The sequence below is a fragment of the Canis lupus genome, chromosome 1 (genome assembly GCF_011100685.1).
Source record: "Canis lupus familiaris isolate Mischka breed German Shepherd chromosome 1, alternate assembly UU_Cfam_GSD_1.0, whole genome shotgun sequence".
NCBI lineage: Eukaryota > Metazoa > Chordata > Mammalia > Carnivora > Canidae > Canis > Canis lupus.
This window is the reverse complement of record NC_049222.1, coordinates 88,571,497-88,599,473: the sequence shown is the minus strand read 5'-3', so window position 1 is coordinate 88,599,473 and position 27,977 is coordinate 88,571,497. Positions and strand designations below refer to the sequence as shown.

Genomic DNA, 27,977 nt, shown 5'->3' with positions numbered 1-27,977 from the left:
ATTTTTTAAAAATTTTTATTTATGATAGTGAGAGAGAGAGAGAGAGAGAGAGAGGCAGAGACACAGGCAGAGGGAGAAGCAGGCTCCATGCACCGGGAGCCCGACGTGGGATTCGATCCCGGGTCTCCAGGATCGCGCCCTGGGCCAAAGGCAGGCGCCAAACTGCTGCACCACCCAGGGATCCCCAATAAATATTAAAAAAAAAATCAGGTCCTCACAGTTCATGGAAAAATGACTCCCTTTCTTGTTACTGACAACTAAGTACTATTACTTAGGGCAATTACTCCCCATCGGCAGGGATAGGACAATATGCCTTCATCTTATAATGCAGGATGGGCCATGGAATGTAGTCTGGTAAAGGAAGGCACCTTGAACACATTTCACTTTTAAGGTAAAAACCATTAACCTAGAGACTCCTGGGTGGTTCCGTCGGTTAAGCGCCTGACTCTTGATTTCAGCTCAGGTCATGATCTCAGGGTCCTGAGATCCGGCATTGTGCTTTGTGCTCAGTGCTCGCAATCGGCTTGGGATTCTCTCTCCCTCAGTTTCTGCTCCTGCCCCCAATAAATAAGTAAAATCTATTAAAAAAAAAAAAAACCCACTAACCTCACTAAGAATACAAACCTGTGGAGGAGTCAGCCCATCCACATTTGACCTCAGCAAGCAGCCTTCCCCCTGCGCCTCTGCTTCCCATATACAATCAGTGGTTTCCAGACTCCAAGCCCACTGCCAAGCCCACAGCTCATGAATTCTTCAGGTTTTTCATTGTCGAGGTGCAAATCCACTTATCAATTAGGGTTCTTCAACCTTAAGTAGTACAGCCTCCGCCTTGACCTACTTTTTCCTTCTTTTACTCTTCTGTGTGTGATGTAAGCCGAATGGAAGTGTGCAAGCTTAATACACACACAGACACAGCATGGAAGTAAAGTGAGAAACTTACAACATGTATCTTACCATACAACCCAGTCATTTTCTGTAAATTGTGCATGTAAGATGTAGAGGTGTTGGCTTTTCTTAAGAAAACAGTAATAATGAGTGAATGATTTCTGAGTGACTCATCTTTTATCATTTTAATTGAAGGCAAAGAAATACATGAATATAGTTTGAAAAGTCAAGCTTTTAGCAAAAACTGAAGTCCATTTCTCTCCTCCTCCTCACTCCATGGTCTCATTGCCAAATCTCTTAGCATTCCTTCTGGTATTTACTTCCACATTCATAAATCATGTATTCACGCTGCCTCACCTTGACTCTTCAACTTTAGCCATTATTTCTTGGTTTCTATAGAAGACTAGGATTTAGGGGCACCTGGGTGGCACAGTTGGTTAAGCATCCAACTCTTGGTTGGGGCTCAGGTTATGATCTCAGGGTCCTGAGACTGAGCCCCACACTGGGCTCTGCACTGTGTGTGAAGTCTGCTTGAGATTCTCTCTCTCTCCCTCTGCTACCCCCACCCCTGGAGCACTCTCTCTTTCAAATAAATTTTTAAAATCCTAAAAAAAGACTAGGATTTACCTCTTTTACATTATACCTTTCTTTATCCTTTCAATATTATATTTTTTGGTTAATCAACGTTCAATGTTTGTGTTCTGAAGACTATGCATATGCTCTTCCCTGCTGAGACACGTCCATTATGTGATTGCATTTCCTGCCCGTGTAACAATTATTTCAGTGAGGCAAATAACTGCACTGTTTTTCTATTTGCTTAGTCTTCTGTGTACTGATCAATAATTTATGTCAAACTCTGCTAAAAACAATCAAAGATTGCTCTTGGTACAAATATATGAGGAGATTTCTCACTCCCACACTTTCTAGAAACCCTCCAGGCTCTGATCCACACTGGATTGACTGATGCCTTGTTCCTCCTTCCACACAGCTGTCATCAGGGATCTCCTTCCTCATCACCCTGGGAGTCCCTCTGTCTCTCTCCCGTGTGGGATTCCCCTGTTTCCTGGAGCTCTCATCTACTTTCTTGATTTATGCTCTCATTTTGGGGAAGCAATCCTCTAGGAGCCGCCTGAGGAAAGGTGCATGGGAGGTAAGTTTTCTGGGCCACTGTGTACTGGAAACATCTTTATTCCACTGGAAGCCAGACCAGTGTAGATGTACCAGTTTCCAGGGATGCTTTTGAGAAGACCAACACCACTCTGATTTCTGATCATTTGTAAACTGTTTCTACCTCTGTGGGCAAGTGAGTGGGCTCCTCTCTTCCTCCCGTCTGTTCTGAAATTTCTTTGGGCCTTTTTATTTCATTGTACTAGGTACCGAGGGGAATCTTTGCACCAGGTAATTCTCCTGTCTTTTGGTTCTAGGAAACCATCTTTCATCATTTCTCCATTTTATCTGGGTTCCTGTTTCCTTTTCATTCTTTTGCCTTCATTGTTCTACTTTCTTAAAGATTCCCTCAACTTGTTTTCTTCCTATGGAAAGATTTAAAACATTTTAAATTTCTGCTGTCATATTTCCTAGTTAAAAAATTGGAAGTGGTGGGGGAGTGCCTGGGTGGCTCAGCAGTTGAGCATCTTGCCTTTGGCTCAGGACGTGAATCCTGGGGTCCTGGGATCGAGTCCTGCATCAGGCTCCCTCTGCCTGTGTCTCTGCTTCTCTCTATATATCTCTCATGAATAAATAAATAAAATATTTTTTAAAAAACGGGGGGTAGGATGTGTTCTTTCCTTTTCTTTTTTTTTAAGATGGTAGCCTATTCTAATTTGATGGCTCCTTCATCTTCTTTCTGAGGATACTGTTTTATAGTTTTCTCTTGCTCTGAGCACTGCCTTTAGTTCTTGAAGTTCGTTTTCCTATTTGCTTTCTTGTGTCTGTATCTTTCATGTTAAGGATGTTCTTCAGATGTCTGGTGATCTGTGGATGTCCAGTCATATTTAACAGCAGGTCCCCAGAAAGCCCATGGAAGCTTCATGAGAGGCAGTAACCTTCACTGAGATGTGATCAGGTGGGGGACCCAGATGTTGGGCTGGGACACCCCCTAACATTGAGTATGCGTGTCTGCTCTTGGGCCTGTTTCCTCAGAAAAGAATCCTCTAACCTTCCGCCAGGAGCCAGGGGGCAGGTGGGTTCTAAGCCTGTCAAGCTCCTCAAAGCCTCACTGCCAAGTAGACCCCGTGTTCCATAAGGCACCTCGTTCCTATTTTCCGCTGTGGCTAGGGTCCCCAGTCCCCAGTTTCAGTCCTTCCTTGCTTTACTCCTTCTTTACAGTAAACCCACTACCTTCTGTGGGGCTAAGGGGGACTGGTAACCTGGGGCCCAGGCTGGGGAAGGAATCAAATGTCTCTGGTGTCAGACTTTCAGATAATCTTTTTTTTTTTTTTTTTCAGCCATACTCCTGCCATCTGAGGTATGCAGTGTCTCAAATTCCTGTACCTTTCTCGGGGATCCACAGCAGAAATCTTCACATACACTTGGCAGGGTAAACAGAAACCTCATCAGTGTTATTGGTCAGCACTGAGCAGGCCAGGCTGTGGTAACAACCACTCCGAATCCCCAAGGCTGAAAACAGCAGACGTAGATTTCTCTCTCACGCTACATGTCTCCAGGGTCATCAGGGAGCCCTGCTCATCATGGGCCCCTTGGGACTTGTGCTGGTAGAGGCCCTGAAGTCTTACTACAGGCTTCAGGGGAAGAAGCTGCCCCCCAAACCCCAAGCAGCATGGCCCATCACTGCTCTCCTTTCAGTGGCCATGGTGATGGGGGAGTGTGGTGTCATCCTTCCCATACGTGAAGGAAGAGGACAAGTGGACATATGGGGAAGCACCGACCTCTACTGCAGCCAATCAGCACTTTGGTGTTCTACAATTGTGGTGTTCCCTTCTGCTGCTGTCTCCTGCTGTCTCTTGGTGCCTGTGGCATTACACACTTTTATTATTTTATTGTCATTTTAGTGTAGCTTTAAGAGGGAGCAGAGATAAACACCACTTCAAGCTGCACAACACACTGCTCGAAAGAGCCCAAACCCTCCAAAACTGACACCGTATGCTCGCTACTACCCATCTCTCTGATTCTACCCTGCGTCTGTTCTCCACTCAGAATGATTTTTGTTGCCTACGGAGAGGCTAGTAGGCTGTGAACTTTTCAGAACTAGTTATTCCTTAACAATATTTTTTACAAAAGTGGGTAGGGAGGTAGTTTGCAAATATATTCGGAATAGTGAAATCTTAAATTTTTTTAATTTTTTATTTATTTATGATAGTCACAGAGAGAGAAAGAGAGAGGGGCAGAGACATAGGCAGAGGGAGAAGCAGGCTCCATGCACCGGAAGCCCGATGTGGGATTCGATCCCAGGTCTCCAGGATCGCGCCCTGGGCCAAAGGCAGGCGCCAAACCGCTGCGCCACCCAGGGATCCCCGGAATAGTGAAATCTTTAGTAGGAGCAAAGCCCTTACAGGCTGTTAGAATTTTCAAAAACCAATTATTTTCAATCAGTGCTGAGCCTCCAGCACATGTTCAAGTTCTGGCTAACGAGCAGTCCTATCTTCACACGCACCCATAAACAAATGCCAGTTTCTTCCAAGTGAAGAGCAAAACACTATAGTTCTAAGGGAATGAAAACGGGCATTAAAAGCAGATTTAACGATCAGCAGTTATCGTCGGCAAGTGGAACTGCAGGTGTTTTTTATTTCCTTCTATGTGCTCACTGTAGCTTCTGATCATGCCATTTGGGTTTTTTTTTTTTTGTTTTGTTTTGTTTTTGGTTTTTTTTGCTTTTCTGTTTTGTTTTTGTTTTTGAGACTGAGAGGAGAGAAAGCTTGCGGGGAGGGAGGAGGGGCAGAGGGAGAGGATCTTAAGCTGACTACATGCTAAGTATGGAGTTCAATGCGGGGCTCCATCTCACGACCCTGAGATCAGCACCTGAGCTGAAATCAAGAGTCAGACGCTTAACTGACGGAGCCACGCAGGCTCTCCGATTATGCCATTTGAAAATGCATTGCTACTGCACCAAGAATTCCAAGGCTGCTTCTCCAGGTCTGCTGACCACAATCATGGGAAGACAGTCCCCTTTGCTAAAACCATACCTGTGCTACTAAAAGATGTAGAGAAGCCTCAAATCCACAGATCGTAGGGCGGGGAAACTGCCCTGATGCATTTTTTCCCCTTTGACTCAGTGGTTCTTAATCTTTTATATGCTGAAGAGTCACAGGGAGAATTTGCAAAATGAAATAAACCAAAGCAAACAAAACAAAAACAGATCGTTGGGCCCCACCTTAGGTATTCTAATTTGGAAAGGAAAGGCAGAAATTTGTATTTTTGACAAGAACCTTCCAGGCAGACCTCAGACCACACTTTAGCAGTCTTTTTTCATTTTCTACAACAGCATACGCAGAAAGGGCATTCAAAAAAATATTTTCTGATGCTAAGATGGAAATCAAGAGAATGTACAGACTTCTATTTTCCCCTCATAATACCATCAAAGAGACAGGAAGTAAAGGTCTTTACTATGAATATGGCAGGACAGATGAAATACAATTCACAGATTCAAAGAGCTTCAAAATGGAATATTTTAAAGCACAGGTTTTGGGTTTTGCTTTGTATTAACTCTATCTAACTTAGTAAACCCCACTCACTAATCTCTCAGCATCAAGCTGAAATTTCTGCCAGCATCATCCAATATCCTATTATCAATTCTGCCTTTTGAATGAAACATCGTGCAAGAACTTTAAGTTGGTCTCCTAGTTCAAATGCATCAAAGCAAGCCTGGGCCCTTATAGTGGCTGCTATACTGTGGGCTCATCGCAAGGCTTCAGGGACAACGGGGTTAAGTCGGCTACGTCAAGGAGCTGGTGCACAGAAGAAAGCTGAAGGAAGGAGCCAGCATCTGGACCTAATACTCTCACAACTTTTTCTCTGATGGCTTTCCAAGTTTCTAAAAAGGATGTAGAACACGGCCTCTTGCCAGCTCCTTACTTTTGAAAACCTGCTCCATTTCCACTGTATTTGCAAAATGTTGCAATACTTCCCTTCTTGCCAGGAGGAACCTAGAGGCAGCTGGAGGTCAGGAAGACGTCTACATGTGAGTGCACCTGTCTTTCCCTGTTCATATGTGAAGCCTGAACAGCAGAGGAGAGACATCACTGAGCTAACTGACCCAATGCTGCCCCCTTGCTGGGGCGGACGCAGATCCTTTCCCCAAGGGTTTTCCACCTTTCCTTAGGGGAGCCAGCGATTTCATTAGCTACCACCAAATGTTGACTGTTACTTAAAGAGGAGGTGAATGATACCTCTGACCTGCGTGGCCCTTCAGGGATAAGTAGGATGAACAAAGAGCTTCCAATAATGGCTTCGCACTCCAAAAGATATACTGAGAGGTAACCTGGTGCAATCACAGAATGCAGAATTAAATGAAATTGAATTGAACCTTCTAACCCTTCGTCTATTCCAAGCTCTCATTTTAAATGAAAGTGCTTAAAAATTATTCAAGAGAATGGGAAAGCGAGAGAGAGCAGAGAGAGAATCTTTAGTGCCAGGTAGTGGGGGCAAAGGTTAGTCTTCTTGATTTATTTTCAATGGACTGTGACACTCAAGCTTGCCACGTTATCAAATTTCTTAGGTATTCCAAGAATGGAAAATAAAATGTTGGCAGAGACAGCAATAGCTTTCTGTACCTCATCCCGAGGAAGCACAATGCAGCTTGACACCGCGAGCAGGTCTTTTGCAGAGAAGGGTGCCCCGGCTCCATCAGAAGTGAAAATTGAGCATTTACTAAAAGCCACAGTGAGATACAGGGTGGATGAAAAGTGCAGAAACTCCTGGCAGAAAAGAGCTCAGGAGGATTTCCTTGATGTCCTCCAAAGATGCCACGATGGTGGATCCAAATTGTTAAGGGATTACTGTAAGGCAGTGGTTCTCAAACTGTAATCCTGCGATCAGCAGCAACAGCACCACCACCTGGGAACCTGTGTTCACAGTGTTGAACTTCACCTGAGCCCTGGGACTCCGGAAAAACAGCGAGAGTTAAGGAAACCTCCTCCTACCCTTTTGTGCTCCGGAAATGGCTTCCTGCAAAGACCACCCCCTCCGCATGTGACTTACAGAAGATTCGTCCCTTTGTTCATCTATGCCAAGGTCAGACACAGGCCCTCCAAATTCACATTCTTTGCCTGACAATGATCAGCCGAACTGCCAATCAGTCGGAACAAAAGGTCTGCTAACCAGCCTTCGCCTAAGTTCTTTCCCCTTCTTTCAGGTCCCTGAACTTTTAACCCTCCTCAACAGTCCTCTGGAGAACAGGCTGACCTCAGGTTTTAAAGCATACTCTCCTCTGCAAGGCATTCAAGCCAGGCTTACGCCCCACTTCCCCACACCTCCTTCTTTCTAGTCCTGTTTACTCCTCCCTAGAAAAGAGACTCTCTTTTTTGCCCAGCCTGAGACCCCTGCAGATTGTATGGGCCGCGGTTCTCCCACGGCGATAGGCAGCGCCCCCTGTTACGAGAGCACCTTCCTACCCTCTGCAGAAAGCCTTCCGGATGACGTAAGTCTCCCCTCGCTCAATCGAGACTTGGTTTTTACTTGGCACGAAAAGGACAGATGCCCAGGCCCCACCCCAGACCTTCTCCGCGAGAAACCAGAGGGTGGCAGGGCGGGTCGTGGTGATGCGCCCCGGAAACCGGTTTCTGAACAGGCGCCCCGGGGAACAGTTTGAGAACCGCTGATTCACAGGCGTCCCTCCAATGGGTGTGATGAACGCGTGTGCCCCACTTGAACCCCGTGCTCCCGCGGGGGCGCTGAGCGCAAGCTACCTCCGAGGCCGGCGCTCGGCATGCGCTCGGCATGCGCTCGGCGGCCCCGGCCAGGGCATTTCCCGGTGTCCCTCCCGCAAGGCCGCGCGTGCAGCCGGGCCCCCCCCCGCCCCCCCCCGCCCCACCCCGCGCGTACTTACATCTCCGTCCACCGGCCTCTGGTCATCGCAGTCCCTGGTGGGACTAATGTCCTGGCGCATGACCCAGATGGGCTCTTTGGGCTCGTCGGGGGTGTAAGGCGAACGGATGGTCCTGGTTTTCACCTCCTCGATGGCCTCTTTGATGTCCTTGATGGCCAGCGAGATGGCGTCCCTCTTCTCCTTGCTGTAGCGCTGCCCCGCCTCGCCCCCCGGGCCCGCCGCGCGCTGCTGCCCGGCCGGAGGCACCTGCGGCTGCCCGGGGCTGTCGGGGCGGCCGCCGCCCGGGCCCGGGGTGGGGGCGCGCTCCAGGTCCTGCTCGGCCTCGGGCATGTCCTCGGCCGCCTTGTCGAGGCTCTGCGAGCTCATGCTCTGCTTGACTTCGGCCACGATCTGGTCGATGTCCTCCTCCTGCTCGTAGCTGTCCATGCGCGGGTAGGGCGCGAACTCGGCCTCCTTCTCGGGGCTGTCGGACTCGCCGTCCGAGCGCTCGTCGTAGTGGTGCAGCCGCGCGCCCAGGGCCTCCTGGCGGTAGGCGGCGGCCGCGGCGCGCTCCTGCTCCAACAGCCGCAGCCCGTCGCGCGCCTCCAGCTCGGGCGCGTCCCCGATCTCCTCGTACACGTGCTCCTGGAGGCCCCCGTAGTCGGCGTAGGGCTCGGCGTAGGGCTCGTCCTCGCCGCGGTGGAACAGCCGGTGCGTGTACACGTAGCCCGAGTAGGCCGCGTTCACCGCCTCCTCGTGCTCCAGCGAGTGGAAGTGCAGGTGGTTGGGCAGCGCGCGGCGGTGCGCGGCCTCGGCGTGCTCGGCCTCCGCCTGCTCCGTGTACTCCTCGGCCTCGGGCCGGTACTGCACGGCGTAGGCGCTCTCGTCCTCGGGGTCCTGGGCGCGCTCGGGGTCGTAGCCGTCGCGGGCCGCGGCGATCACGTCGCCCTCGGCCGTGTCCGTGTGGTTGTGGAAGCCGCTCTCCGTGCTGGCCGAGCGCGCCAGGCACTCCCCGCGCTCCTCCTCCTCCGGCGGGCCCGGCGGGGCGCGGGGGTCCTCGGCGGCGGCGGCGACAGGGCGCCCGCGCACGGGGCGGCCCGCATGGCGCTGCTGCTGCTGCTGCTGCTGCTGCTGCTGCTGCTGCTGCTGCTGGGGCGGCGGGGGGTGCTGCTGCTGCTGCTGCTCCTGCTGCTGCTGCTGCTCCTGCTGCTGCTCCTCCTCCACCTCGGGGTGCTCCAGGTCAGCCTCCACCGACTCGTTCACCTCCCCGCCTGCCGCCTCGTCGGGGACCTCCACCTCCGCGGAGCCCTCCAAGTGGTTCATGGTGGGCGTCGGGCCGGCTGGGAGACAGGCTGGGCCGCCTCACTGCGCTGCTCTCATTTTGCTCCACCCGTCTGGGAAGACAAGAAGGGGAGGGGCTGTTAACGTGGTTCCGAGCTGAGCACCCGGAGAAGCCATAAAAACAGCTGCTATTGAGCCCTCCTGAATCCGGGTCAATCAAAAACATGATCGCAAATTTAAACTCGATCTGACGGCACGTAGTGCATTTTCCTGCGTTGCATGTGTCGTAATTTGTAATTACATATCTGCTTGTCTAATTGCTTGCTGGCTCTTTCCTTCCCCACCCCACCCCTCAGACTGAGGGCCTCATGAGCGTTTTTGTTTTCGCTCCCACCATGCTTACTATTCAGGTTCCATTTCTGATGCACATGAATAAAGAGTAGTACTCAATTGAATGGGCCAATTGACACATTTTCCATCTGCTAAGGGATAAATCTCTCCAAATTAAACTAGGATCCTAGATACTTTAGAAATGGTTCTTTAAATAAATTTCAAGGGAAAAATAGTCTCGACGTGTTTTGAGCTCTCGCAGTCAATATAAACATGCGGCCTTTCGGAGGCAGGCTCTCTACCATCAGAGGGTAGAGATGGCACCTGTCATTACTGGCTCTGTTGCTTTGGACAAGTGGCTTAATTTTCTGGACCTCCACTTTGATATCGGACTCATTTACTAAGGGCTGTTACACAGGGAAAAAGGCTCTGTGGTCAAGTTAATTTTGGGAAATGCTTACTTAGAGTTGACTTTTCATTGTGAGTATTCAAGAGGGAAGGGACAAGAAGTGGGGTTTCCCAAACTTGCGTGGCGAGGAAACCCTTTTCTTCCTTGAGGCCAGTGTTCTGACAGATATACTTAAAACACTGACTACTGTACTTCCCCATACGCCCTGAACCTAGAATTCTCTAGGTCTATGAATTATCATTATAGCTGGTACTACATATATGGAAATCATGGGCTACTTTTTAAAAAATATGGTTATGTCTCTTATTTCCAGAGAAACTAGTAGCTAGAGACACATTTGGTTTCAACCTCTGTCAATTGTTCTTATCACAAAATAGCTTAGAGCATAACGTATCCAGTGGATGGAAATAAATACAAAGGATGTATGGAACAACAAAAACAGGCAGGATCCCTACGATTTCAGGATACCTATGGTATATGGGTTCAACAATAAGCGTAGGTTTTTCTCATGGTGTTCTTTTGGAGAACCCCCATTACGACTGGACAAAATGGATAGGAAGTGAACTCTTTTATGTACTAGCAGAAAGCTCCAAGAGGACCAGGGACACTTGACTCTCTAATATTGCAATAGACTATATTCTACTCAGCTCCCCACAACCACAGCAATTTCCTTCAAGCACAATGACAATCCCAGTAGTAAAGGAGGGCCTTTTGGAGCTACCAAGTCCACCTTCAATCAGAAAGATTATCTTTCCCCCATTCTTTGGTGGATCCACCCCCATCCCCCCACTGCCGACTGACACACTGACACGATTATGGTTTACTAGAGATGGACAATCCTATGGCTTTCCTCCTTGACAAGAGTCCCACTTCATACAAATGAGACCTCGTCTCCTTTGAAAAATTGTGGCCTCCTCTCATTAACCCTTGAGAACAATGACTCTTACTATGCATAAGAAAGTTTTCCAAAAGCAAGTAATGAGGCTCCATTCAGACTTTGATGAATAGTTGATGGTTTGAACAGAAGAGGCAAGTATTGGTGCCAAGGTCCCCCTGGCTAAGTGGCCTCCAGTGGATCATGGAACAAATATTCAATTCAATATAGCACATGGAAGAGAACGGTCTACCCACATTTCCTTTATGAGGCCTCTCTGGAAAAGACAACAAATTAAAAACTAATGTACACATCTCAGTCTGATGGACACAAATCAAATGTTCACAGAGAGGGATACTGAACATACCAAACACTTTTCTGGATACCATTACCCTGAGATACCTCAGCTGTGTGTGGTCAGTGCTAGCAATACAACAATAAGCATCCAAAGCATGGGAATGGCTGACAATTCATGATAAGCATGTGCAGAATTGACCAAAACACTATCTACAGTGAAGGTAGATTTTATTGATGACAATCTCCCAACACATCTAGGAAAAAGTTTTCGTTTAGGGGTGCCTGTGTGGCTCAGTCAGTTAAGTATCTGTTTCTTGATTTCGGTTCAGGTCATGATTTCAGGGGTATGGAGCCTGCTTAACATTCTCTCTCTGCCCCTTCCCCTCACCCCTACCCTCACTCCCTTGCACAGTGGTGCTGGCGTGCACTCTCTCTCTAAAAAAGTTTTATTTATTCTGGGTTAAAATTGCTGTTTGACCAAGAGACAGTGCCCTCTCATCGAATGCCTATTGATTCAAAGGAGATGGGATTTCCGAGCATGTACATACACTTAATCATGGTAAAGGAAGTTATAAGAAGCCCATGAGGACACCTGTGTGCCTCAGTGGTTGAGCATCTGCCTTTGGCTCAGGTTGTGATCCCGGGGTCCTGGGATCAAGTCCCACATCAGGCTCCCTGCAGAGGGAGCCTGCTTCTCCCTCTGCCTGTGTCGCTGCCTCTCTTTCTGTGTGTCTCATGAATAAATAAATAAAATCTTAAAAAAAGAAATCTAAAGGGAAAAACTCAAAATACAAACAAAGACATTTCTTACGGAATTTGCTTTAAAAGCAAAGATTATGAACATGAACTATTAAGCACTGATATTTGTTAAGGACCAGATGTTAAGCGTCTTAGCATCGTATTTGGATGCAGGAGGATGTAGGGGTTTTCTTTCAGGGTGGCTCCACCTGGAGTCAGAGTTCACCCAGCACTCAAACTCAACCTGCCACAAGGGAACAAACCATGCCACCCCGCCCGCCCTCCCCACCCAGCTCCCAAACCTGGCCCCCTCCTGTATTCCCTGTATGGGTCAAGGCATCCCCAGCACCCAGTTGCTTGAGCTCAGACCCAGGAATCATCACTGACTGGTCTCTTTTCCTCACCTCCTTGCCCAAACTGATGACCAAGTCCATTGTCTTAATACCTCCTACATCTCCCTCCTTGCCATTGCCTTGTTTTGGTCTGTCTTGCCTACACAATTGTTTCCTTGACTAATTTCTCAGTCCTCACAAATCCATCCTTCCCACTTCTAGCCAGATAATCTTTCCAAAATACAAATCTGAAGCTGATAGCCCTATTTCTTAAACTCTTCAATGATTCCCCTCTCGTGCATAGTATAAATGCTTAGCTAACCATACCAGACACTACTAGGCATTTTCGACACAGCAATGCATTAAATCCTCATGCTAGCTGATGAAGAGAGTACTCTTCTACTCTCTTCCTGGAGAGAATTATCAGCTCCTTTAAAACTGAGGAAATGGAGGCACAGTTGAGCTGGGTGATCGCGCTGGTCTCACAGGCAATGGAGTTGGTGGGACTCACATCTGACACCTGCTATCCAGCTCTATCTGGGTTCCTAAGTCCTACTCCCTGCAAACAGAGCCCAGGAGCCACATCACTCCACCAGCCCCACTGCCACACTTCCCCTGCACCCCATGTTCTAACACCTCCAGCGCTGACCCAAACTGCCTTCCCTATTCTCAGCATATTTTTCACCTACATTTTGGTGACTCTTTCTTTTCTCCCCCAGAGGAAGTTCACACTTGAGGACTGTCTTACGTGCCAGCCTCCAGGCAATGTTCTATGCACTGCAGCAGAGCAGTGACCAAGGAAGATGGGCTTCTCTGATTCTTGAAGCCTCCATTCTGGTCCATGAGGTGGGGGGAAGGAAAGGGAGGTGAAAAGAAAGGACAGGTGAACAGACAGTGACCAGGTTAATAGACAAACAAGACAGATTCAAATAGTGAAATGTCTTATGAAGAAAATCCAATGGTAAAGGCACAGCAAGTGACCAAGAAGAGGGGATTATGCAGATAGTGGCCAGAGGAGGTGATGTTTGAGCTGGGGTCTGAAGGATAAGGAGTGGCCGCATAAAAATCTGAAGGCAGGCCCATAATGCAATAAGGTACTTGCTCTGCTCAAGGGCAGAAGCCATGTTTGTTAGTGAGAAAGGGATGGTGCGGAGGGAGATATGGATGAGGAAATGGGAAGCACTGGCAAGGCTGGGCCTGGTACATCATGGTGGAATTTGGATTTTATCTCAAGTGCATTGGTAGGCTACTAGGTGGTTTTAATCAGGGGAGTTACAAGGCTTAATTGACTTCTTACTTTGTCCCTACTTCATTATTATATATATATGTATATGTATTAAATATGCATAATTTATATTATAGCACCTGTCACACAAAGCCACAGTTTTTTATAAATATGAAGTACCCAGGAAAAGAGGACCTGTCATTTATCTATGATTCTCCAGTGCCAAAAACAGAGCATGCCCAGTTGGTAGTCAATGAATTTTTAGTAATTAAAAAGGAAAAGAGTCTATTTACCCCTCAACATTTGGGGCCTCCTAGCTGTTCACATGCTCAGCCTTTGGAGAACTCATTTCTTCTTTCCATCTCAAATTTTTGCCACCCTCATCCATCCATGCACCTCCTCCACCTTCTGATGTTTCAAATGCCCAAAGAATGCTAGTGATTCAATATTTTCCTATGTTTGGGTGTATCAATCCAGGTGGCATTTATGAGACATGTACCAGGTACCATGCAAAGGCAAGGGGCATTCAAGAGTGTCTGAAGCATGTTCCCAGCCTTCAAGGGCAGGGCTTGATTATAATACCTGCTGATACATTCAAAATAGAAATAGGTTCAAACTACAAAAGGAGCTTAGAGTTAAACCAGCAACCACAACTGCATCCTCTTTGTGAACCATATGAGTGCTGCTGTTCTAGATTTCATGAGCTCATAAGCATCCTAGGAACTAAGGCCTGGGAGAAGAGGGCCTTCATCCAATCAGTGGCCTTCATTTGGACCTCTGCGCCTCTGGAGTCTGGGGCAAAGGGAGGAGGAGTAGCTGGTTGAAGAAGAAAATCCCTCCCCCTCTACAAAAGTGTTGTGTGAGCTGGAAGACAGAGGCAAGACAGCTTCCACTGCAGGAACTCCTACACGACATGAGGAGCAGGCACTGTGGTGTCCTGGCTGCAGGAGTGAGGGAATCTGGGCTGCCGATAGTGAAGCACAGGTACCTTTCTGGCCCCTAGTTCTAGAATGTTCTACAGCCGGCTGGAAAAGGAACTCCACTGGAATGCACCATGTATAAATAGAGCATCTTACAAATCAGCAGCTGAATCCAGGGATCTCATAATGTTAGCTGAGACTCATGATGGTTTGGGATTAATGGAAGGGGAGGCTGTAAATGACTTTTTGTAAATGACAGAAGCCCCAGCTTCTGTCCTGAAGTAGTCATTGATAAGAAATTCCAATAGATTGTTCCTTTTAACATGTGCAAAAGTAGTCTTAGAAAACAGGTCTAACTGAAGACACAAGGCAATGTGAAAAAGAACAAAAGAAATCTTATCAGGTTGTTAACATGGAAGGTATTTGGGGAGTGATGCTGGTGTGGGGAAAACACATGAAGGTGGAGGGCAGAAAAGTGGCAACAAAATAAGACCGACTGTGCTAGCCATCCGCTCCCCTGAAAACACTAGAAAGAACAATACAATTCCATACATATGTTTTTATATTTATGTGTATATTTAAGAAGTACAAGTAACTCCTGTGGACTTAAGAAATGTTCATTGTCTCCTGCCAAAGTTGGAAGGAAAGTCCTATTTCTTTGGACTATAGCTTGTCCTAATTCATCTGCACACATATATTTCCAGTCAACATGATGTCTGCTGCCAAGCTACTGGAAGGGCTGCCAAAGAGGCATTGGGGTTGCCAAACTGGATTGTGCCCTCAATGCTGCATGCACACACATTTGTGCATGCACATAGACATGCCATCTACACAGGCTGGGAGATTAATGGTTCTCATTTTAAAAAAAAGGTCGCAGAATAAGAATGCCCAGGTATTCTTATCCATCATCCTTACTCTATAAATATGTTTTCTCCTATGAGTGAGAATCCAAAGGACATCAAGGACCCCATGCAAATCATCAGCTTTCTAAACTCAATGTGTCTATCCACAAGGGTAGCAGAAGACAGAAATTAAAAAAAAAAAAAGAGTCCATTTAAGCTCAATTTCCTTTGATTCGCTTGGAAATTAAACATAATGATACTAGGAGCTAAGATGGATATAGAACACACATTTCTCCTTCCTAAAATCATTTCCAGTTTAAATAGGCTCAAATGGTCAGGAAAAGCCTCCTTACACAGAGTGTCTTTCTTCAGTGAAATATTTTATTTCCCTTGTTATCCTTGTGAAATTGTGAATCTGGCCTTGACAGCATTGGTAATGATTTCAGAGTGAGTTGCGTACTTGAACCCAAGGAGTGTTGCTGAATGGCCGGATGTCAGCCACAGTGAGGTCTCTGTGGCTGGAACTCAGGGCTGTGTCCTTGACCCTGTCCTACTTTGAGGAAGACATGTGGGCTGGACATCTTCAGTTTCCCTTGCAGGTCGCCCGACCCAAATGGCTTCCCAAGTTGGCTCCCTTCCTCTTCCCTTTATACTTATGGGTTGTAGGGGTGGCGGGGTCCCTCTATTCAACTCTGCCTCTCTGCATTTATCTAATTTGAGTGCCTATCTATTTCCTGCTGGGACTCTGATACCAAACATGTGATATCCATGTTGGTAGCCGACAAAAAAGAAATTATTTAAAGACTGATGTACAACAATAAATTGTATGGTGATAGTAAACATCATGAAGGTGGTACCCTAATGGGAAATTCTATACCAGGCTCTGCTATGTTTTCTCAGCCCCACTGCATTCCTTCTCCAAAGTCTACATGGGATCAGGGAATTGACATGGGAAATACACAGAGGAAGCAGAAAGGGCATAAAATCCTGCTTGTCTGCCTGCATGCCCATCTGGGTCTTGGCCTCCACCTCTCTCCTTTCCCAAGGACAGAGGCCACTTGACCTTCCCCTATTGCCCTAGTCTGTCAACTGGAGGCTCTGCTTGCTCCCAGTCTCTATCCAATCCTAATTTTAGATCTAGCTTTGCCCCTCACTCAAGAATTAGGATCTGGCCTTGGATATTCCATCCAGTGATTTGGTTTCTTCCCCTGTATATAGACTATCCTAATGTTGGCAGTGGATACCCCATTTTCTAGGTCAAGAATGCCAATGGTGTTATTTAGATGGCCACTTGTTAATGGTTGCTGAGCCCCTTAGGGATGGTGGAATGCCTGCCAGACTAAACTTTCATCCACACATGGAGCTGAACTTGCCTTCCAGCACCTGCCCAACTTACATGGGTGGGTTCTGGTCCTTGGTAGGCTGTATACTTACATGTCTCAAGGCCACTGCCTTTGCTCAAAATACTTTAGCCAACTCCTTTGTTGGAACAGCTTTCAAAGTTAATTTCTGAGATTTGAAACTACCAGCAAATTGTTCGCAATATTCTATTCTAATATTAAGTCATATTTGATTTTTGCAATCAAAGGATTATCCCTCACTTTATTTACAAGAGTTGGCTATGAATGGTTACTTGATATTCTTCAAATATCAAAGTTATCTCTAAGGGATCATTTCATCATCCATACACTTAAGGAGATATTACAGTGGTTAATGGGACAGGTGTGGGTGACAGGCTGCCTCAATGCATCTTGGTTACATCATTTACTAGGGATACATCATGACTTTTTTGGACTTTGGATGATGTACAGCAAATGCTCCAGTTTTATCATTTTTAAATTGGGGATAGTAATAGTACCTACATCACAGGGTTATTGGATGATACAAGTTAATATATATAAAACACAAAAGTGTCTGATACATTGTAAGAGCTACTTGATCTTCATCAGTGCATTTTCTGCACACACCATAATGAGTATTTAAGAGATCAATACATAGTTTTTAAAAAGAAAAGATTAAAACAACTAATGCTGCTATAAATGCCTTGAGCACACGGTACATTTCTTATTACTCTTTCCCAAATAAGTCCACGTAGGAATGGGAAATAAGCATGTAGGCCACTTTTAATCATCTTGAAATAAGGCTGAGCATAAATAAATCCACCAAATAATCACAAACCCTATAGTGTGTAGGCCAATATATGTGGTGCTTTACACACTATGCTTTAATCCTCACAACAGTCCCAGTGGGAATTACTGTCTCCGATTGCTAATTTTTTTTTTTTTTTTTTTTATGATAGTCACAGAGAGAGAGAGAGAGGCAGAGACACAGGCAGAGGGAGAAGCAGGCTCCATGCACCGGGAGCCCGATGTGGGATTCGATCCCGGGTCTCCAGGATCGCGCCCTGGGCCAAAGGCGCCCTGGCGCCAAACCGCTGCGCCACCCAGGGATCCCTCCAATTGCTAATTTTGAAACAGAAACACAGAGAGCTTAAGTAACTTGTCCAAGGTCACTCAGATCTGAAAGGGTTGGAGGGAGATTCATCTGGATCTCACCATTCATGTTTTCCTTATTACATTTCACAGAGCCTATAAAGTGATGTGATTGATTTTTTTAAACAAACATCTAAATTGGTGTAATCCCTTTTAGAACAGTCACCTTGGCAGACTCTATACTTACATGTTCCAAGGGCACTCACTGCCTTTGTTCAAAACACTTTGGCCAGTCCTATATTGGAATTGATTTCAAAGTTAATTTAAGGGTTTTGAAGCTACCAGCAAATCATTTTCAATATTCTATAGTCATATTTAGTTATATTTGATTTCTGACCTCAAAGGGTATCATCCAGATTTATCATCCACCTTATTTACCAGATTTGGCTGTGAATGTCATTTGATGTTCTCCAGACATCAAATCTATCCCTAAAGGATGAAGATATGAAGCAGCCAAGATTATTAAAAAGACTCTGGTTCAAGCTCTGAAGTCAATTCCAAAAGAGGGCTTTAAAAACCGTTTGGCCAATGGCCACACCTTTACCATAAGCTTTTAACTTTGCAGATAACCAGAGGGACAGAGGCTATTTGAATGAATGCATTCTTGTGTGATTACTGCAAAATCAGTTTCATTACTTTCATCTACCTTGAAATCTGTGTAATTGTGGCTAACACTAACTGGGCAGGAAAATTAATTCATCTACTTGGATTGATTCAGTAGTGCCAACCTCAAAGCTCTGATCACAACCCAGCCTTGGATTGAAGAGAAAATTTGGAATTTATGCAGACTTCCTATTGTCTGGCTCTTTGTCTAGCATTTTAACAATCAAATTATAAATTTATCATTCTTATTTCAATAAAAACACATGAACTAAGCTTAAGGCAATCACAGAAATTCAGAGGGGAAATCTAGCAAATTTTATAGAAAACTCAAGGAACATTCTCTGGAAATCAAAGCCAATTAAAAGTCTATCTGAATTTTCGTGAAATGTACCTGGTACAAAATCAAACATATCTGCATAATCCATATGAATTGAAGGCTTAACAGACTTAGAATTTTTTCTGTTACAATCTCCTTTTTTATGCACCAATATAACTTCCTTTCTTTACCTCCCCCCCACTCCATTTATTATCTCTGTCGCAACAATACTTAGTTCAGGGGTATTAAATCACCAGTTATAACCCAATCTGGATCACTGTCCTGATACTTCTGTTATTATACAGAAAGCCATGCATACTCAGCACTATGGTTTTAAAGATAGTAAGTCTCTAAAATCAGTTCAGCTATGTTAGTTTTCAGAGGCCCATTACTTCATACTGCAAAAGGACATGGAAACAGGAATATCAGTCTAAGGATGAACTGAACAGTCATTCAGTAGAATGGAGTCTTCCCTTTGAGATCACATCACCTCAAATGTACTGCAACTTTTACAATTATTTGGCTCATTAGAAAGTCAGTTAACTTGCTTCTCTCTATTCCCTCAAGTTTTCTGTAGCTTCCTCTAGCATTTTCCTTTCCCAAATTCACAACAGAAACGTCAACCATGACCCTAATTATGAAGCTTTGGATTAAGTTATTGTTTCCAAGCTTCTTTTTTATTTTGTTCACAGGTCACAAAAGCAGCCTAGGGTGTGCTGGCCATAGTCTTCAAATATTTTTCTTCAGCTATACCTGAAATCTGATATGCTTGGGCTACAGTAGATGATTAAAAACAGTGTATCCAGAAAGGTTTGCTCTCTGACACTCAGCTTCACAACTCCCAAAGCACAAAATCCATTAAGCAACTATTAGGTAGTAATGCTGGTAATGACTTGAATTTGGATTTGATGAGCCAGAAATTCCATATTGATTCAAAGCCTCCCATGACAATCAACTCTCTCAATCAGTCACGTTAGCAAAAAGTTAACAGGGAAAGAAACAACGTAGGAAAAGAAGAAAGCTATTTTCTCTTCAGGATGATTCATGGATTACCTAGAAACTCTTTGAGTTCATTGGACAAGTTGACTAGAATGTGAAGAGGTAAGGTACCCATTTCCTATACTCTTCTTCTAATCAACTAATTTCATTTAGGCCCCAAATACAGACAGTGAAATTCAAACATGGTTTTCTGGTATCCAGAGCCTTCTGGTCACCTTGAGGGAAGACATGAGCTTCTCCAAAGGAAATTATTTTTTAATTTCCTTTATTAGAAAATGGTGTTGGGGGGCACCTGGGTGGTTCAGTTGGTTAAGCGTCTGACTCGATTTTGGCTTAGGTCATGATCTCAGGGTCATGAGATCAAGCACCACATCAGGCTCCATGTTGAGCATGGAGCCTGCTTAGGATTCTCTCTCCTTCTCTCTCTTTGCTCCTGCCTACCCTTCGTGTGCACACACTCTCTCTCTAAAATAAATAAATAAATAAATAAATAAATAAATAAATAAATAAATAAATAAATAAATAAAAGTATTGATTTTACTGAAGATTTTATAAAGAGGATGGAGGTAAAAGATTATATCACATACTCCACTCCTCACCCTTTCCTCAGAAACTTATTGTTTAACATTCCCACATCTTCCTTTTCAGCCATCAACCTCAGGGCTTCCCTCTTTCACAAACCTTCCTCTGTAGTCCTGAGTCTTTATGGTTCTTGTCCCTGGATCATCAAAGTCCAGTAGAAATATAATGTGAACCACACATGTAATTTAAAAATGTCTACAGTCACATTGAAAAAGGTAAAGAAAGTAAAATTAACTTTAATAATATATCTTATTTTACCTAGCAAACCTGAAATATTATCATTTCAACATATGATCAATATAAACAATTACTACTGAGACATTCTACCTTCTTTTTTCCTACTAAGTCATCAAAATCCAAGGTGAATTCTACACTCACAGCACATCTCGATTAGGACTAGCCACATTTCCATAACCACATGTGGCTGGTGGCTACCGTATTGGGATTCGATCCCGGGTCTCCAGGATCGCGCCCTGGGCCAAAGGCAGGCGCCAAACCGCTGCGCCACCCAGGGATCCCTGATATTGGATAGTATAGTTCTACATTTAACTTCTGAGCTTCCCAAACTCACTCCTTTTCTTTTGCAGAACAATTTAGCCACATTCAAACTCTTCCAAAAGTGTAGACCATCAGTCTCCTCCATCACTCTGTTCTCCAGTTATCAGAATTTTCCTTCCAAAAAACAGGAGGTTATGAGTAACAAATAAATGAATGAGTGAAAAGGCTACTTGTTGCTGTGACCCAGAACTGTGTTCTAGAGTGCCTGGTCATCAGTGTCCCATACTCTTCTCTCTTAATCTTTACCACTGTCCTTTAATCTGAGATTTTTTTTGGCTGCAGGTCCAGTGTGGCTGCACCTGCTCCTTTTCCATCTTCATCACTCCCAGCCTTGCCCTCCCTTGCCCCACTCAGGCTCATGGCCACACTAACCCACTGGCTCCTGCTTTTTAGCACGTGGGGCCCCTGCTTACAGAGAATAGCATAAGTTGCTCAAAGATTCCACAAACAGGCAATGAGGCTCTGGAGAAGCCAGGCAAGGTAAGAACAAAGAGAATCCTTTTCTCTCACCTGGCGGGGGCAGGTGAGAAGGGGAAAGAGAATCCCAGGAGCTGGGGAATCGAGTCAGAGGCAGCAGGGCATACTGGTTAAGAACATACCTTGAGTGAGACAGCCTAGGTTCAAATTCAGTTCCAGCACTCACTAGTTATATGACCTTGAGCAAGTCACTTAACCTTACTCTGCCTCAGTTTCCTCTTCTCTAAATGGGGGGATTAGTAGCATCTACTTCATAAAGTCATTGGAGGATTAAATGAGTTAAGGTAGCATGAAGAATGGAATAAAATACATACTTGTCAATTATGGACTCGGGATGACAATGGTGTGTTGATGTAGCTTCACTGGCTGTAATAAGTGAACCAATCTGGTGTGGAGTATTGAAAGCTGGGGAGACTATGTATGTTTGAAACAGGGGCTATAGGGAAAAATATCTGTACTTTCCACTAAATTTTGCTGGGAACCTAAAACTGCTCTAAAATATACATGAAAAAAAATATATATTCCATTATTTATAAAAATATATATCATATAGGTAAAAGTATCACATAATAAAAAGTATAGATCTATAAATATGTAAATATAATATAAACATATATTACATAAAATATAGAAATATAATGTAAATATATAAAAATAATCTATCAGATATGAATATATAAATATTTCATGACTTAAAATTATCCAGCAGGGCTGCTCCACTTTAACAAAACTAACCCATCACCCCTCACTGAAGCTTAAGTGACATGTGGGTTGGCCACATCTCTGCCACTGTCCCATCACTGTCCTGATTCTAAGACCCAAGAGTCCAGGTGTGGGTGGCAGGAACCTGACTGGCACAAGGAATCACTTCCTGCCTCAAAAGCCACCCTGCGATGTGTGTGTATGGGCTGTTTCTGGAGCCTCTAACCAAGCCTGTATCGCACCCCAGGCTCCTGGCTTGCAAAGTGCCTGCTCAGATGTTGTAGCACTCAGCTCACATCTGCCCTGGTGACTTCCCAGCACCACAGCTAAGCCCCATTCTTTCAGCTTGCACTCCAGTGAGCTGTTGAGTTGTTCTGCTCGCCTACCTCACAGCAGCCCGCTTTAGCTTACAAAACGAAATCTCCCTGACCTTGTGCTACTCACAGCCATCCAGCTCCAACTCAGGAAGAGCACACCTGTGGGCAGGCAAGCTGTTGACAGTCTGTAATCATAAATTCTCACCACCCTTCCTCTTCTATACAGTGGGTCAACGAAGGGTAATTTGAAAGCATCTATCAAAATCACCCCTCTGAGAAATTTACACATTGCATTCATGCACAAGTATGTGAAATGACTTACGTACAATTCTATTTCAATTGCTAAAGCATAGTTTGTGTTCATAAAAGACTGGAAACAACTAAAATGTCCATCATTAGAAAGTTGGTAGAAGAGGGAGGGAATGTCTGGGTGGCTCAGAGGTTGAGCATCTGTCTCTGGCTTATGGCGTGATCTCAAGGTTCTGGGATCGAGTCCTGCATCGGGCTGCACACAGGGAGCCTGCTTCTCCCTCTGCCTGTATCTCTGCCTCTCTCTCTCTGTCTCTCATGAATAAATAAAAAAAATCTTTAAAAAAAAGTTATAGAGAGAATTCTACAAAACACAAAGAGGGCGATCTTTATGCACAGATAATAGAAAGAACCCCCTGATGTTAAATTAAAGCAAGCTCAGAAAGGTGTATGATGAATATCATCATCTATGTAGAGGAGGAAGGAAAAGAATACATATAAAAAAATCTCTGTAATGACAAAAAGGTAGTATCATTAGCTATTTCTTTTGGAGGGAGTAGGGGTGAGGAATGAGAACAGGGCGGATGGGGACTGGGATAGAATAGAAACTTCTCATTGTGTGCCTCTTCATACTTTTTGATGTTTGGACCATGAACCTATTTTTTTTTAATTTTTATTTATTTATGATAGTCACACACACACACACACACAGAGAGAGAGAGAGAGAGGCAGAGACACAGGCAGAGGGAGAAGAAGGCTCCATGCACCGGGAGCCCGACATGGGATTCGATCCCGGGTCTCCAGGATCGCGCCCTGGACCAAAGGCAGGCGCTAAACTGCTGTGCCACCCAGGGATCCCTCATGAACCTATTTTTAAAAGACCTACACATGTAAAGAAAATAACCCGTTTTTCCTACCTTATGGGATGGTGACTGCTTTCTGAACTGTAAGGGCCTGGGAAAACTCATCTCTCTTCCTTGTTGGGGAGGGCTTTGAGGTAGGGCTGGTGAGCTGAGTCCCATAAAACCTTTCTCTTCTGTTACTGATGGAAATTTCTCACCACGTGTCAGGTTTCTTGCTGCCATGCTGGCACTCAACCTCTGTTTTTCTTTGAGCCTCACTATTGTGAGTGATGTCTTTGTGGGTAGATTGCAGGGGTGGGAGTGGTAAAGGGAACTTCCAGAGGTACTATACTTATATGAGAACTTTCAGTGCGGGTCATTGAAGCCTGCATTCCAGAAATCCCACATTATCAGCTCATGGATGAACAGAATTACAAAGTAGCAAAAATTCTGAACTGACAGAATTGGCAAAGCCCAAGCTCCTTATTTTATAGTTCGGGATACCAGGGAGTAGAGAGGTTACATGGCTCCTTCGACGTCACGCGTGTTAAGCTAGCCCTGGAGAGAAGCCCCTTGCTTAGTTTCTCTTCACATGCCATCCAGTTACAAGAGACAGATCTACTAAGTGAAAGAAAATAATTACAAAAAGATGCTTGGCTAAACAGTGTCGGAGCAAGGGAAAAGGATTAAAAATATTCCAACAGCCCAAAGCAAATGTACTCAACACACCATCCTTTCTACCCTCCAATACACTTGGCTTTCCAGTGTCCAGAATCCGCATGTCCTTTCTGAGAGAGCAAGTGGTACCTGCCATTTATACATGGCCACTGAATACCAAGTGTGGCAGAAATGGTGTGTTGCCACCAAAAACTCAAGCTCACTCTCCATCGTGTTGAACTATCGCCAAGAGCCACATTGGTAAGCCCTCCATATAATCTAGATGGGGCCATGACTAGATATATGGAGGTTCTCTCTGAGAGAATGAAGGTGGAAGTGTGGAGGACCTTTCTGGGCCAGCTCACCAAAGACATGAGATTGCCTTTTTCTTTCTTTTTGTTTTTGCCTTAAAGATTTTTTAAATTTATTTGACAGAGAGGGAGAGTGTGAGCACAAGCAGGGGGAAAGGCAGAGGGAGAGGAAGGAGCAGGCTCCCTGCTCAGCAGGGAGCTGAGGGACTCCATCCTAGGACCTGGGATCATGAACTGAGCCAAAGGCAGATGCTTAACCGACCGAGCCACCCAGGTGCCCTGTGAGATTGCCTTTTTCATGCACTCCTTCTTCATCAACTGGTTAAATACAGAAAAGTCTGAGACCTGTTAGGTAACAGAATCACAAGAAGGAAGTGGTCTGAATTCCTGAACTGAGTAGGAAGACACCTGCCTACTGCCCAGAAACAACCTGCATTGGATCGCCACTGTTAGTAAACTAACTTCCAATGTGTTACTACAGTAAAATTTTGGAATTTGCTTATGTTATTCTAATCAACCAGTGCACAGGGCTATTTCAGTGGGGCCTCAAAACAAGTCATTAAATCTCAACTTTAAAAAAGAATTACTGAGTAATGGGAGAAAAAAAATACTATTTCCGGTTTTAGTTCTGTGGGTTACCTCCAGAACTCTGCCTAATATGTCACAATTTACTGACTTAATTTAGGCGATATCTATTGACATCCTGCCATGAAAGATGATGAAAGGGTGAGAATTTAGCTTACTTAATATTTTTTCCTTCTGCTTCCCAACGTTTAATAATTATATTTTTCTTGATTATATTTGTAATTTTAAATATTAGCCTCTTAAAGAAAAGGCCTTTTAAGAGTAGTTTTAGCTCTACAATAAAATTGAGAATGAGGTAATGAGATTCCCCCAAAACTCCCTGCCCCCACATATGACAGCCTCCCTCATTATCCATATCACTCACCAGAATATGGTAAAGTTTTTATATTTTGTATTTTGCCTTGAAGTGCTTTATTTCTGCTCTTTACACTCAACTGATCATTGGACATAGAATTCTAGGGTCCTAATAATTTTTTTCCCTCATATTATGAAGTCATCACCCTTTGCATTCTAGCCTGTTCATGAGATCTTGTTAAAATGCAGATTCTGGGAGCACCTGGGTGGTGCAGTCAGGTAAGCATCTTACCCTTGATTTCAGCTCAGGTCGTGATCTCCGGGTCATGAGATCGGGGCCCTACCTCAGGCTCCATGCTGAGGGGGAGACTGCTTGAGATTGTCTTTCTCCTTTTCCCTTGTTCTCTCAAATAAGTAAATCTTTAAAAAATGCAGATTCTGATTCATGGGTCTCACTGGGATCTGAGGTTCTGCATTTCTAATAAACCCTTGGATGATGATCCTGCTACTAGCCTGAGGACCATGCTCAGCAGTGAGTTTCCAGCATTCAGTGATGCTGATGAGCAGTCTGGTTGGCCTAACTGATACCCTCTTGTCATTTTTTTCCTCTCTGGTATCTTTCAACATATTGTTCTTATTCTTAGTGTTTGGAAATTTTTGGAGGATGAGGCTTTACATTTTTTAAAAAATCACTGTCCTTGGCTCTTAATAGCCCATTTTAATCTGAAGATCTGTGTCTTTCTGAAGCTTTGGGGGAATGCTCTATTATTTCCTTGATAATTTCTTCCCCGTTGCCCCTGCCATTTTCTCTGGTTTTACTTTCTATTGGTCAGATGTTGGTTTTTTTTTTTTTTTTCATTTTCCCAGCTTTATTGATATATAATCAACATATAACGACGTGTAAGTTTAAGGTATGGGATGCGTGATTTGTTACACTTCCACCATTGCAAAATGATCCCGACCATGGTGTTGGTTAATACCTCCATCACATCACATAGTTACTATTTCCGTTTTGTGGTGATAAGATTTCAGATCTACTCCTTTGGTAACTTTCAAGTATATCATGTAGTGTTATGAACTATAATCACTATGCTACACATTAGATCCTCAGAACTTATTCATCTTATAACTGCAAGTTTGTTCCTTCTGAACAACACCTCTCCCCAACACCCCCCACCAGCATCTGGTAACCACTGTTCATTTCTAGGAGTTCAGGTTTTTGTTTTTAGATTCTACATACAAGTGATACCATACAGTATTCGTCTTTCTCTGACTTATTTTACTGAGCATAGTGTCCTCATGGTCCAGCCATGTTGTCACAAATGACTGGATTTCTTTCTTACTCATGGCTGAATAATACTCCACTGTGTGTGTGTGTGTGTGTGTGTGTGTGTGTGTGTGTGTGTGAGACACCTTCTTGATCCATTCATCCACTGACAGACATTAGGTTGTTCCTATGTCTTGGCTACTGTGAATAATGCTGCAATAAGCACGGGGGTGCAGGTGTCTCTACAAGAGCCTGTTTTCATTTCCTTTGGAGAAATACCCAGAAGAGGAATTTTTGAACCGTATGATATTTATATTTTTGATTTTTTGAGGCACCTCCATATTATTTTTTAGAGTGGCTCTATTAGAGTTTTTGGATTGGTCCTCTACTTCTCTTTTTTTTTCCTCTACTATTTCCATTTCTCCTTTTGCTCTATGTTCTATTAATCATCCTCATCAAATTTTTCCCCAGGCCCTTCTACTGAAATTTTGGACAGCCTGTTGTTAATCTCTAAAAGCTTTTTCCTTTTATATTATCTGGTTTTTTAATATTATCTGATTTAATATTTTAAAATGGATATAATGAGCTCTTGGATCTCTCTGAGCATACTAATGAGAGCTGTTTTGTGTTTGAAGTTTTTTGGATTATCTTTGCTTCCTCTACAGTCAGTTTTTCTGTTTATTTTGGCCATCTTTTCTTTTATGCTGCTAGTCCCTCCCCACCCCCCACCCTTCCTCAACTTTTGGTGATTTCTATCTGTTCATATATAAGAATAAAGGATTAGGTAGATGGTGTGAGTTTTCCTTGATGTTGCTTATAATGGTTTCCCTAATTTACTCTGTTTAATAATGTCAACATATACTAATAGTTTACACAACTCACTTCTTATTGATGGCCATTAGGTTATTTCCATATTTTTTCTACACCATGTATTAATAAATAGTCTCATAAATATATATCCATATGGCCTGATACTGTTATTTCTATGGAATAAATTCCCAAAAGTAGATTGCTAGTTGAAAGTAATGCACATTATAAAACAACTTTTTACTATGGAAAATTTTGAACATATGGAAAACTAGAGAGAAGAGCATACTTATTCTCTTAATTTGATAGAGAGGGGGCAAAAACTTGCAGACATAGTAAAGGCCAGTCTTGATGCATTCATACCCCTACCCACTTGTACCTTCTTGGATTATGTTGAAGCAAATGCCAGACACCAAATCATCCAAACTAATACATGTTCAAATTTTAACAGATACTGCCAGGTATCTTCCCCCAAATCTTAGTAATTCCCTTTCAACTCCAAGGAGTTCCTATTTTTTCCACATGCAGCCATGGATTGACTTATTTCTCCTTCCCTTCCTACCTTCCTTCCTTCCTTCTTTCTTTTTTCAGAGGAAGAGAGCAGGCAGGAAACAGTAAACATTCCTCCCTTCCCAAGTTTTGAACCAACAGGAATGTATACATAAGCCACACAAATGGAGATTTAAAAATACCATCTGAAAAGCTGGATTGGATGATCTGCCTTTATATTTTTAGCCCAATTGTCTAATGCTTTACCTCTGCATTAGATATACGGACCCCTCCTAGTCACTAGAACATTGGCAA

At 44.2% G+C, this 27,977-nt stretch overlaps 1 protein-coding gene and 1 long non-coding RNA gene across 9 annotated transcripts in view; one reads left to right on the top strand and one right to left on the bottom strand.

Moving 5' to 3' along the window:
- APBA1 (amyloid beta precursor protein binding family A member 1) overlaps positions 1-27,977 on the bottom strand; it is a 197,023-nt gene that overhangs the window by 58,342 nt on the left and 110,704 nt on the right. For 3 of the 4 annotated variants that reach the window (XM_038527133.1, XM_038527131.1, XM_038527132.1), the window contains exon 2: positions 7,889-9,261. In XM_038527133.1, coding sequence (XP_038383061.1) covers positions 7,889-9,190 — 1,302 coding nt within the window. In that variant the 5' untranslated portion in view covers positions 9,191-9,261. Of the gene's footprint in view, positions 1-7,888; positions 9,262-25,169; positions 25,257-27,977 lie in introns of those variants that run through there. The other variant, XM_038527134.1, reaches the window with a different exon arrangement.
- The window catches only part of LOC106559460, a 28,538-nt gene continuing 25,879 nt past the window's right edge, over positions 25,319-27,977 (top strand). For 3 of the 5 annotated variants that reach the window (XR_005354202.1, XR_005354201.1, XR_005354200.1), the window contains exon 1: positions 25,319-25,378. This is a non-coding gene — a long non-coding RNA (uncharacterized LOC106559460). The remainder of the gene's footprint in view (positions 25,379-27,977) is intronic. The other 2 variants (XR_005354203.1, XR_005354204.1) reach the window with 2 other exon arrangements.